We start from the raw sequence: 11,991 nt of genomic DNA, 5'->3' as shown, positions 1-11,991 counted from the left end.
GGTGTTTTGTTGTTGGATGTAAAAGTGAACGTAAGAGTCTTTATTTATTGCGCCCCTGAACTCATGTACGTCTGCGCCAATCACACTCCAGACTGCTTTCTGAACCAGGGACAGTTCAAGGCAGGTTTGCTGAACGGTTTAAGCTCAAAGAAGGACCGTACCACAGTTCGTGATCCAGCTTATCGTCTCCAGATACTAGTTATGGCAGTGATGAAAAGGAGAGCACCATACGGAAATGTAATATATGTACACATATGAAATATACATTAAATATATCCACATATCTAAAATATATATGCCCATATATAAAACCTATTAGAAAATGGAACAATTGACATATAAAACCAGCCCATATATTTTATGTATGTATAATAGTGTTTTTTTTATATACATGTCACATATATAATTATCAGTTTTCAAATAGAATTTGTGTAATATTTGTTTTGTTTTTATGAGCTGGTCAAGAAGAGGTAAAATAATAATAAATAATATTATAATCACTTTATTTATAAAAGATTCGAAAATGAGATAGAAATTGAAATTAAATGTGGATATGTAGACTTGATCTGTAGACTTGATCTGTAGACTTGAAATAAATATTTAAATAGTAAATAGTTTGGCATATATAAATGAAACATATCGGTGACAAATATGGTCAAAACAAACAGTATTATATAAAAATAATCATACATCATATTAATATATGTCAATATACTCATTTAAAATGGCAAATTTATATATGTTAAAAAACAATATCAACATATATGTAGAGATATGTATATGTGATAGCAATATATTGTCTTATATTTAGCATATATGACGGCGGCACTAGCGATATAGGGACATATATGTCATATATTACATTTCCGCGCGTGCTCACTTTATTACAGGAGTTGTTTTCGGATGTAATGTTAGTTTATTAAGGTGTGTATATATGTGTTTACGGTCAGCTGTAACGAGTGTCTGTGTAATGCGCTGTGTGTATTCGGCTCTTACAGGGATTTTCTGCAGTAAAACTAACACTTGTGTGATGTACAATAAACTTCATAAAACTCTGTAAAGTTTTGGCCATCATTTGGACAGGGTCTACTTTGCTTGTAGTGTAGTTTGATTGATCCAAAACAAATTCCTATCAACTTTGTTGAAATGGCTAATAATAATAAACTAATAAAAGTGAGGTGACAAATTCGTTATAACCGTAATTAACCGTAACTATACCTGTTCTATTATGTTCTCTGGCTCTGTGGGCATTAATGTCCGACTCTGGCTCGATCCGAACACCGCTACTGACACTTTCAGTGCGCGAGATTGCCCTGTTTTGTTGTTGCATGAGCTCTTGAAGCTCCGCCCTCTTCTTGAAAGAGGGCGGGGATCAGCAGCTCATTTGCATTTAAAGGGACACACACACAAAGACGGCGCGATTTAGCTCACCCCTCAAAAGGCAATTTTAAGTAAGGGATAGTGCAGTGGCGTAGGCAGAAATTGTATTTTGGCCGGGCCAGTGAAAAAGTGAGTGGGCCTATAGTTTTTCCTAGAACAAAAAAAAAACTTAAATAATAATTCAACCTTAAAGGGGGTCGCACACCGGACGAGAAGCACAGCGTCGCGTCTACAACTCGAGGTATCACACACCGGACAAGCACTTTCTCAGTTTCAGCAATATTGTTATGTTTAAGGACATTATTGAATTAAGATCATGTCTACACTATGTTATGATTGTACTGTACAATTAAATACAACCGTTGCTGAGTCTGTAGTCTGAACACTTTACCTCAGAGCGTCCATTAACTGAATGAATTGAAAATATCACCTGAAAATCCGATAATATCAGCAATTTTCATTCAAGCAGCTGATTTCTGTGAATGAATGTAAAACTAAATGTATATTGATTTACTCAGATTGTTAACAGTGCCATCTGGGAGGTTTGATGATTAGTTCAGTAAATACACTGATACACTGCAGGTTTCTCACACTGGAGCGACACGTGTTCATTACTGACGTTTCTCCTCAAGCATTGACAGTCTGCTTCTGCTTCACATGCAACCTGTTGCTTATTTCTGCTCTTTACAACACTCACACACACTCACACACACACACACACACACACGCACGCACGCATTCACACACACACACACACACACACACACACACACACACACACACACTCTCACACACACACACACGCACGCATTCACACACGCACACACACACACCCACACACACACGCACGCACACACACACACAAACTCCAGTGACTGACACCCGGAGCTTGAGGCTTCACCGAGATCAGATGCATGTGTGTTTCTGACAGCATATGTGTTGATTATGAGTTTATGGAGAAGCTTGTTTATTTTAATTGGTTATGATGTTTTCTCTGTGTGATATTTGAGTAAAGCGTCTGGTAAATTATTCAGTTTGTCGTATTGTTTTATTTCTGCGAACTGTGTTCAAATGTTTGTGGCGAAATGTTTTATTTGTACGTTGTTTTCTTTACAATAAATGACACTTGCTTTGATATTTACAGTACAGTATTTATAGTTCATTCACAGTTTTTATTTACCGAAAAGTATAGTCAGCTCCAGAAGTAAAAACTCATTTTTTCTTCATAGGGAAATATATTTTTAATGATAACTTAAACCTGTAAAGACAGCCCTACTGTGAGCTACGAGGCTGTTAATCTTCTGTTGAGCCGTCAGTCTACATTACTTACTTATCTTTACAATAACTGTGTTTAACCCCTTATATTGGCCACAGCCATTACATGTTTAAAACAGTAATATCCTATTCTAAACCTAAACTAATCTTGACAAACTATATTAACATATTTAGTGACTGATTTTCTAAATACATTTACAGAGGAGCCGTAATTTATCAATTTGCAACAAGAATATGTTCATACTCCTAAGGCGAGTTCAGACCTTTATTTTGAAATAGTGATGAACATGAAAAATCATTAAAAGAATGGTAGAAACCTCAGTTTGTTTTCATGCCAAGAGTTCAAAAGATAGCATCCATTCAATTATTTTAGAAAAAAAGGTCTGAAAATGTTTTAAATATAAAGAAAATAATAATAGATTCAGCATTAGTGATGTGGCGGCGAGCTATAATGCACATACGTGATCTTCTGTGTTTCTTAGAGGTTTAATTCATTTCAAAATCTGCCAAACTTCCAACACTACTTCTGAATAGGATGTCTACTTCATAAATTGTATAAAAATTGTAAAAATAATGGTTCAGACTCAAACAACATATGGAAATGGAGGCGCCCTTATATGGGCAGTAATGTCCACTAGTGGAGAAGTGTGGTACTGCGCCCAAACTAAATCTCACTGAACGCTTATTTTCTGAGATATCAACCTAAACTTTGAAACACAACTTGTTCAGATTTTTGGCTTTGATTTTTTTTGCATTTTTAGAGTCCACCAGGTTTTGAAAATATATATATTATATAAAATATGAATAATTAAATTTTTAACATTGTACATTTTCATAAACTCAAACTACTATAACTTTTTTTCTGTTTAACTTAATTTAGTTCACTTCTACAAAAATCTGCCAACTGTCTTTTTTAAAACAAGACCAATCTTACATCTATATTCCAAAGCATTCTTGAATTACAACCATTTAAGTTTGGAATGTGCATTTTCATGCAGTGTGTGTACACAACCACCCTATAATGATAAAAATCCAACCAGTGTTTTTTTTTAAATCCCCATAAATCATAAGCACTGTCTCAGAACGAGCTGTTCTCAGAATCAATGCAATGTGACGTAGAATTGCTTTGATGGACACTGCAGTTTGAGCGTAGACCCGCCCTGAGTGAGCTGGACACAGGCCCCGCCCACAACTGTTGATTGACACTGCAATTTGAGCATAGACCCGCCCTGAGTGAGCTGGACACAAGCCCCGCCCACGACTGTTGATGGACACTGCAGTTTGAGCGTAGACCCGCCCTGAGTGAGCTGGACACAAGCCCCGCCCACGACTGTTGATTGACACTGCAGTTTGAGCGTAGACCCGCCCTGAGTGAGCTGGACACAGGCCCCGCCCACAACTGTTGATTGACACTGCAATTTGAGCATAGACCCGCCCTGAGTGAGCTGGACACAAGCCCCGCCCACGACTGTTGATGGACACTGCAGTTTGAATATAGACCCGCCCTGAGTGAGCTGGACACAAGCCCCGCCCACGACTGTTGATGGACACTGCAGTTTGAATATAGACCCGCCCTGAGTGAGCTGGACACAAGCCCCGCCCACGACTGTTGATGGACACTGCAGTTTGAATATAGACCCGCCCTGAGTGAGCTGGACACAGGCCCCGCCCACGACTGTTGATGGACACTGCAGTTTGAGCATAGACCCGCCCTGAGTGAGCTGGACACAAGCCCCGCCCACGACTGTTGATGGACACTGCAGTTTGAATATAGACCCGCCCTGAGTGAGCTGGACACAGGCCCCGCCCACGACTGTTGATGGACACTGCAGTTTGAATATAGACCCGCCCTGAGTGAGCTGGACACAAGCCCCGCCCACGACTGTTGATGGACACTGCAGTTTGAATATAGACCCGCCCTGAGTGAGCTGGACACAAGCCCCGCCCACGACTGTTGATGGACACTGCAGTTTGAATATAGACCCGCCCTGAGTGAGCTGGACACAAGCCCCGCCCACGACTGTTGATGGACACTGCAGTTTGAATATAGACCCGCCCTGAGTGAGCTGGACACAGGCCCCGCCCACGACTGTTGATGGACACTGCAGTTTGAGCATAGACCCGCCCTGAGTGAGCTGGACACAAGCCCCGCCCACGACTGTTGATGGACACTGCAGTTTGAATATAGACCCGCCCTGAGTGAGCTGGACACAGGCCCCGCCCACGACTGTTGATGGACACTGCAGTTTGAGCATAGACCCGCCCTGAGTGAGCTGGACACAGGCCCCGCCCACGACTGTTGATGGACACTGCAGTTTGAGCGTAGACCCGCCCTGAGTGAGCTGGACACAGGCCCCGCCCACGACTGTTGATTGACACTGCAGTTTGAGCATAGACCCGCCCTGAGTGAGCTGGACACAGGCCCCGCCCACGACTGTTGATTGACACTGCAGTTTGAGCGTAGACCCGCCCTGAGTGAGCTGGACACAAGCCCCGCCCACGACTGTTGATGGACACTGCAGTTTGAGCATAGACCCGCCCTGAGTGAGCTGGACACAAGCCCCGCCCACGACTGTTGATGGACACTGCAGTTTGAATATAGACCAGCCCTGAGTGAGCTGGACACAAGCCCCGCCCACGACTGTTGATGGACACTGCAGTTTGAGCATAGACCCGCCCTGAGTGAGCTGGACACAAGCCCCGCCCACGACTGTTGATTGACACTGCAGTTTGAGCATAGACCCGCCCTGAGTGAGCTGAACACAGGCCCCACCCACGACTGTTGATTGACACTGCAGTTTGAGCATAGACCCGTCCTGAGTGAGCTGGACACAGGCCCCGCCCACGACTGTTGATTGACACTGTAGTTTGAGCGTAGACCCGCCCTGAGTGAGCTGGACACAGTCCGCCAGTGTGTCGACGCTGGAGCATCTGGAGAATGTCTCCGAAAGCGATTGAGGTGTTTTGTTTTTTGGATTTTAGAATAAACATCGCCGTCTTCATTTACTCTCGCTGTTACTCGAGGATTGATCAGTAACTGCTCTCGTGATCAGCGTACAGTGATCACGCAGAAATGAAAGTGAGAGCGAGCACTTTATGACACTCGAGCTCATCGAGTCGCTTTACAGATATACAGTTTACCAGTTTATAAAGTTTATGGATAAGACTTAATGCGCACTTCTTATACTGTGTTTATTCTTACAGTGATTTTCTGCAGTAAAACTAACGCTTCATCTTTTGTGTGATGTACAATAAACTTAATTGAACTCATCAGTATATTGTAGTCATCATCATTCACACGGGGTTAACTAACGTTACAGCAGACTTGTATGGAGCAGATGGCATATATAAGTTATAAACGTAATTAAAAGGAACATACCTGTTCTATCTCTATTCAGTATATCTAGCTCTGTGGACATTATTGTCCGAGTCGAACACTTTACTGAGAGTTTCTGTTTTGATATTGTCATCTTGCTGTGAGATGAGATTGTCCTGGCTCTGAGGGCGCTGGTTAGGCTCCGCCCCCTGTGCGTGGAACCGCATCTCATTAACTTTTAAAGGAGACACGTACACTAAAGCGGTGCGTTTTTCTCAGCCCCCAAAAATTACAATTTAAACATGCTGTAAAAAATTATCTGTGGGGTATTTTGAGCTAAAACTACACTCACACACGACTGGGGACATCAGAGACTTATTTTACATCTTGTGAAAAGGGGCATAATAGGTGCCCTTTAAAATACTTGATGGAGTTGTACTTCTTTCCCTCACCAAAGCTGTTATGTTCACAGTCTAGTACCTTTGTCTTTTTGTCTGATTTTCAAATACTTTTTTTGTTGTTGCTTCAAATCAAAGTTTGTAGTTTTATGATTCTCCTCCGAGCTGGTGGCTCATAACACTTTTAAAAAGACTGTGAAATCCCTATGGGAGAAATGATTCTGATCCAACGTTGCTGAAACACTGCCGCTTTACAATAAAGTTTCATTTGTTACACTCTAAAACATTTTTTTTAAAGGACAGACACAAAAACGGTGCGTTTTTGCTCACCCTCAAAAAGTGACAATTTTAACATGCTATATAAAAATATAAAATTATCTGTGAGATATTTTGAGCTAAAACTTCACATTCACACTCTGGGGACATCTGAGATGTATTTTTATATCTTGTGAAAAGAGCATTACACCACCGCTTTCACTAATTAACCGTATTGTAAATTGTTACCCATGGAGCTGTATATCAGACACCTTGGACGAGTGATAATGCGCGCTATCTCTCTCTCTCTCTCTCTGTGTGTGTGTGTGTTATATATGACGCTCATCATCTACTCGTTCTCCTGACAGACTGGCGCTGATGGACTGGTTGTGGGTTTGGGTTTGGTCCGTTCTGCTGGGATCTTCACTATGTCTCGCTCACGGAGCCGGCGCTGGATCTGGAAACACAGTAAAGGAGCTCGAGAAGAGACTTCAGGGAGAAGTAAGTCACATCTTCTTTTTTGTTAATGTTCTGTCACTCATAGCTACAAAGTTTGAGTAATAATGCAGAGTATGTCTGTAAAGTAATTAAAAAACTTAACATAATCAAAGGTACAGTAACACTTTACAATAAAGTTCATTAGTTAACATTAATAACTAACATGAACTAACTGAGCAATACATTTGTTACAGTATTTATTCATCTTTGTTAGTTAATAAACATACAGCTGTTCGTTGTTTGTTCATGTTATTCACAGTGCATTAACTAATGTTCAATTGATGCTAAATATTGAAATTAACATGAACAAAGATGTATAAATACTGTATAAGTGCTGCATAACTCCAGTCACTTACTCTTCATAATTGAATTCATACATATAACATGAAATATATTTGCGGCAGAGTAGCTGGTTTAAACAGATCCAATGGAAGTTGCGTTCAACTTTTCTCCTCTATTGTGTCGTATATCCGAGTGAACGCTTCAGGAACAAGAACAAATGTGGGCGGGGCTTTATTTTGTCCGTGAGGAATTGATTGGATGGTTGTGGTTTGCTATTGGCTGATCTCATGTGAGTGACAGGTTATAGCCCCGCCCTCGTCTCAGAGAAGAGAAGAGATGCTGCAAGAGGAACTTATTCTGAGTCAACATTACCAGGAACATTATACGATGATGTGCACGGATGAGTCGACATACACAGATAAAAAAAACTACAATATTACATAAAAAAATGTAAAAAAGAATTGTCGATTTCGATTTCATGGTGACTTTAATGAATGTGGCTTCTACTTAATTATATCTGTAAAAAATGATTCTGATTTTAACGATTTTTTTTTTTTAAATGCTACGGTGAAAAACTGTTAATTGCTTAACAGAAAGTTTTTGTACTGTATACGGTGAATAACTGTGATGGATCTAACCGTACATTTAATGTAATTTTACAGTAAAGTGGTTGTCAGTGCATTACAATGGTACCAAACAGATATTATTACTTCAATAGGTTGGTAAATTAACATTATACAGATAGTGAAATACGTTTTTTTTTACTGTAAATTTAATTCATGTCTTTAAAACCTAAAATGTTGCTACCGTATTTTTTACGGTACATTTCTGGCAACCACAGCTGCCGTTTTTTTACCGTAACTTTAGCAGAATTGCTGTGATAATTTCACTCTTGCTTCTGCAACGCGGTGTACACTCGTTCCCTTTACTCGCTCACTATTGCATTGTTATTTTAGTTGTTTATCCGGACTTGTTATCCAGCTAGAACAAGCAGTGACTGCGTCAAACACACGCACGCACGCACGCACGCACGCATGTTATGTTATATTATGTTTAAATATGCAAATATCGAAATAAATATGCTCTAATTTGCATAACTTTCCAGACCTAAAATTTGAGCATTGGATAAAACCAGGTTCAAATGTATTTTTTAATTTTGTGTATTTGTTAGTTAAAGGCTTTTACAGAGTTTTTTTCCACGTCATAAATCAAAAAATATCAATAAAAAGAAAAAATATATACATTTTCACCATGTGTTTAGGAATATATAATGTTCTATAAATCAGGCGAATGATATATGAATAAAGATTGTAATAACACAGTAAAGTTTGGAGTATATAAAGCTGCTGAGGTGGAGATTTATAACCTTTAGAGATATGTACTGTCATTGAAATCTATGGCTGTAAATACAGTGCAATAAAACACACACTTAAGTGTATTTTAGATGTTTTCGTTCTTCTTAAAAAATAAAAAAAGATACGTTATGGAAGCAAAATAGCCCCAAATCTCAAAATTGACAAGTGCGTGTAAAAACGATAGTGTCGTGCCTTGAATATTTAGTTTGAATCTTGAATAATGCGGTGTTGTCTTCCCTGTGAGAGTCGGGTCAGTTTGAGAAGCTGCAGACTCAAGCACATCTCCCTAACGACAGTACTGATGTCTGGAGGAGTGTGAAGGTCACCGAGGGGTCAATCACGGTTCATGTTTTCTGCCGACTCACAGATTCACTGCACACTGGAGCTGTCCTAATTCATTTTTTACAATTCCCATTGTATTCTCATTGCTTATTAATAGTGCATCCATTAATGTATCTCAAAGCATACGCTTGTTTCGTGTTCCATTTACTCTCCATTTTACTGTGTTACTGAAGGCTAAACTAGAAGTGTTCATTTTGTCATCATCATCATCATCATGTACTCAAAACCCATGTGATTTTCTGTGCTGCTCTATTTCACATGATGACAGACACGACAAAAGTAAAGTGTGACCCATTTTTTAAAATACATTTGCATAAATAAATATACAGGCAGAAATATTTAACAAAAAAACACAGTTACACTTTAATTTAAGGTGTCATTGTGTGTAATTATATATTTAAGTACTGAGTAATATTAAGCAACTACATGTACTTACTATAGGGTTAGGCACTTGGTTGAGGGTTAGTTGCATGTAATTATGCATAATTTACTGTTATTACTATGGTAAGTACATGCAACATACGTAACAAGGACACTGTAAAATAACAGAACGGGAGAGTTAAGGCGAGACACGGCAGGGAAAAACAGTTTTTTTTTCACTGCTCAATTGTGAGCTCTATTTGTCTTCAATAACATGTCTTCTTTCAGACCTGTGGTGAAAAAAAGTAAAAAAATACACATTCAGGTCTTTATTTTACTACACTTTGTCTATTTGCGTCTGTAAATTTCTCCTAAATTCAACAAAAGTTGGCGTTCTGAATCAACGCTGCTTCTTTTAATCACACACACTTCTGGAAAGCTCTCTCTCTGCTGTACAATGCTGACGGATCCAAATATGGTAATTTCCTTTTTATCAGCAACCAATCGTGACAGTACAATGGGCATTTAACTCTAAAAGCGAAATCTCATTGGCTGATGTCAATTTCTGACACCGTGATTGGTTCAGATGCATCACGTGACGCGCTCTGACATTTAGATGTGTGTTTTTGACTGTTTTTATGCTCAGTTAAAGGCCATAAATACTGTTTATAAGTTTTGATGTGATTTAGGAGGTTTGTATTGTTGTTGCTAATGATTTGATGAGATATTGTGTCTGTAAATAGTTGTTTCCACTAAAAAAGTATGAATTTTTACATTACAAATCTTTAAATGCCTTTTTCTCTAAATGAGTTTTTTGTCATCCTCCAGTGACACATCTCAGCCGATGTACACCGAACTCTCCAGTTACACACTTAGCAGTATTCTGAAGATATTTTCAGAGGGATTTGTTAATAAATCATTCCTGGCCTGATTTATGTGACATTGTAATCAAAAAAATATGGCAAAAAAATCGATTTTTTAAGGCTATGGACAGTATATTTTGATTTAGGTCATGAAAGCATATATCCTGAAATCCCTCTGAACATCTTCTTGCATCTTGTGTGTAGCCTAATCAAAATGAAATAAAGGAATTTTGCACCTGGCTTTATCATATGTTCAGATCTATCTGGTGCGTTTATGCTGTAAAAAGCCCTTAGCTTGAACCCAGCGTCGTGTCAATCTCCCAAACTACTCGTGTTAACACACTAACCCCACGAACACACCCTCGCCTCATTCATCAGACATGTTGAGGAATTAAATATGCATGCATTTCTGGCGCCAGCATCCCAGTGGTCACATTCGTAAACACTTTTTGACGTTAACTCTTAGAAGAAAAGGTTCTGTCAGGCAAATATAGAACATTTTAAGGGATCATTTTTTGGGATTTAGCTTTAATTCATTCATTTGAATGATTAATTATTAATTAAACATCTCATTTAATTCCATTAAACAAGTATTCCGCAGTCATTGAACACATTTCTCCTTATGTACAACCTTCTTCTATAAAATTGGGTCAAGAAACATATAGAACATTGAACCCTTTTTTCTAAGAGTGTTTACATGTGGTGTTGCAGTGATTCACAAATTCATAACTGTTCAATATTGCAACCCAGTGTACACTGTAAAAAATGCTGGGTTGTTTCAACCCAATTTTGGGTCAAATATGGACAAACACAGCCGTTGGGTTAACTTTTTAATTACATTTTTAACCCAACGTTTGGGTTTGTCCATATTTGACCCAAAATTGGGTTGAAACAACCCAGCATTTTTTATATAATTTGGCATATTGCTTGGCCTTCATCATTGTCGGTGCAAGAATAATTTTTTATTACTAACATAATGCACTGTCTGTTACCTCACCACAGCAGACTCAAGACCCACTGCTATATTGTGTATAGTTTAATATAGATTTGGAGGCGTCTTGGCACATTATTTACACTCTAAAAAATGCTGGGTTGTTTTAACCCAATTTTGGGTCAAATATGGACAAACCCAAACGTTGGATCAAAAATGCAATTTAAAAATCTAACCCAATGGCTGGGTTTGTCCATATTTGACCCACAATTAGGTTAAAACAACCCAGCATTTTTAGAGTGGTTCTGATGGTTTATTTGAGAGAGACTTGATATGGACGGCATACATATGGACTAATAATGGACGGCAACAACACAGACACACAGCTTCATTTATTGAATCACGTTGAAAAGCACATTTTTCTGTGTTCTTGTGTTCTTGACAATGAAATGTATACACTCTAAAAAATGCTGGGTTGTTTCAACCCAATTTTGGGTAAAATATGGACAAACCCAGCCATTGGGTTAAATTTTTACATTACATTTTTAACCCAACATTTGGGTTTGTCCATATTTTACCCAAAATTGGGTTGAAACAACCCAGCATTTTTTAGAGTGTACAGCAGAAAGGGTTCAACAGTTTTCTGTACTGCGTATTATAAGGCTTTCAAATGACAGTTATTCATCTAATTGAATTGAAGTGGCTCGATTTACTGTATCATCCATATATTTGTTGT

At 38.8% G+C, this 11,991-nt stretch overlaps 1 protein-coding gene across 2 annotated transcripts in view; it reads left to right on the top strand.

Annotated features, from left to right (window-relative positions):
- fstl4 (follistatin-like 4) overlaps nucleotides 1-11,991 on the top strand; it is a 256,801-nt gene that overhangs the window by 5,979 nt on the left and 238,831 nt on the right. For both annotated transcript variants that reach the window (XM_079585040.1, XM_079585041.1), the window contains exon 2: nucleotides 6,993-7,125. In XM_079585040.1, coding sequence (XP_079441166.1) covers nucleotides 6,993-7,125 — 133 coding nt within the window. The remainder of the gene's footprint in view (nucleotides 1-6,992; nucleotides 7,126-11,991) is intronic.

The sequence above is a fragment of the Phoxinus phoxinus genome (assembly GCF_949152265.1).
Source record: "Phoxinus phoxinus genome assembly, chromosome: 17".
Taxonomy (NCBI): domain Eukaryota; kingdom Metazoa; phylum Chordata; class Actinopteri; order Cypriniformes; family Leuciscidae; genus Phoxinus; species Phoxinus phoxinus.
The sequence above is the reverse complement of the archived record's forward strand: the minus strand, read 5'-3'. Positions and strand labels throughout refer to the sequence as shown.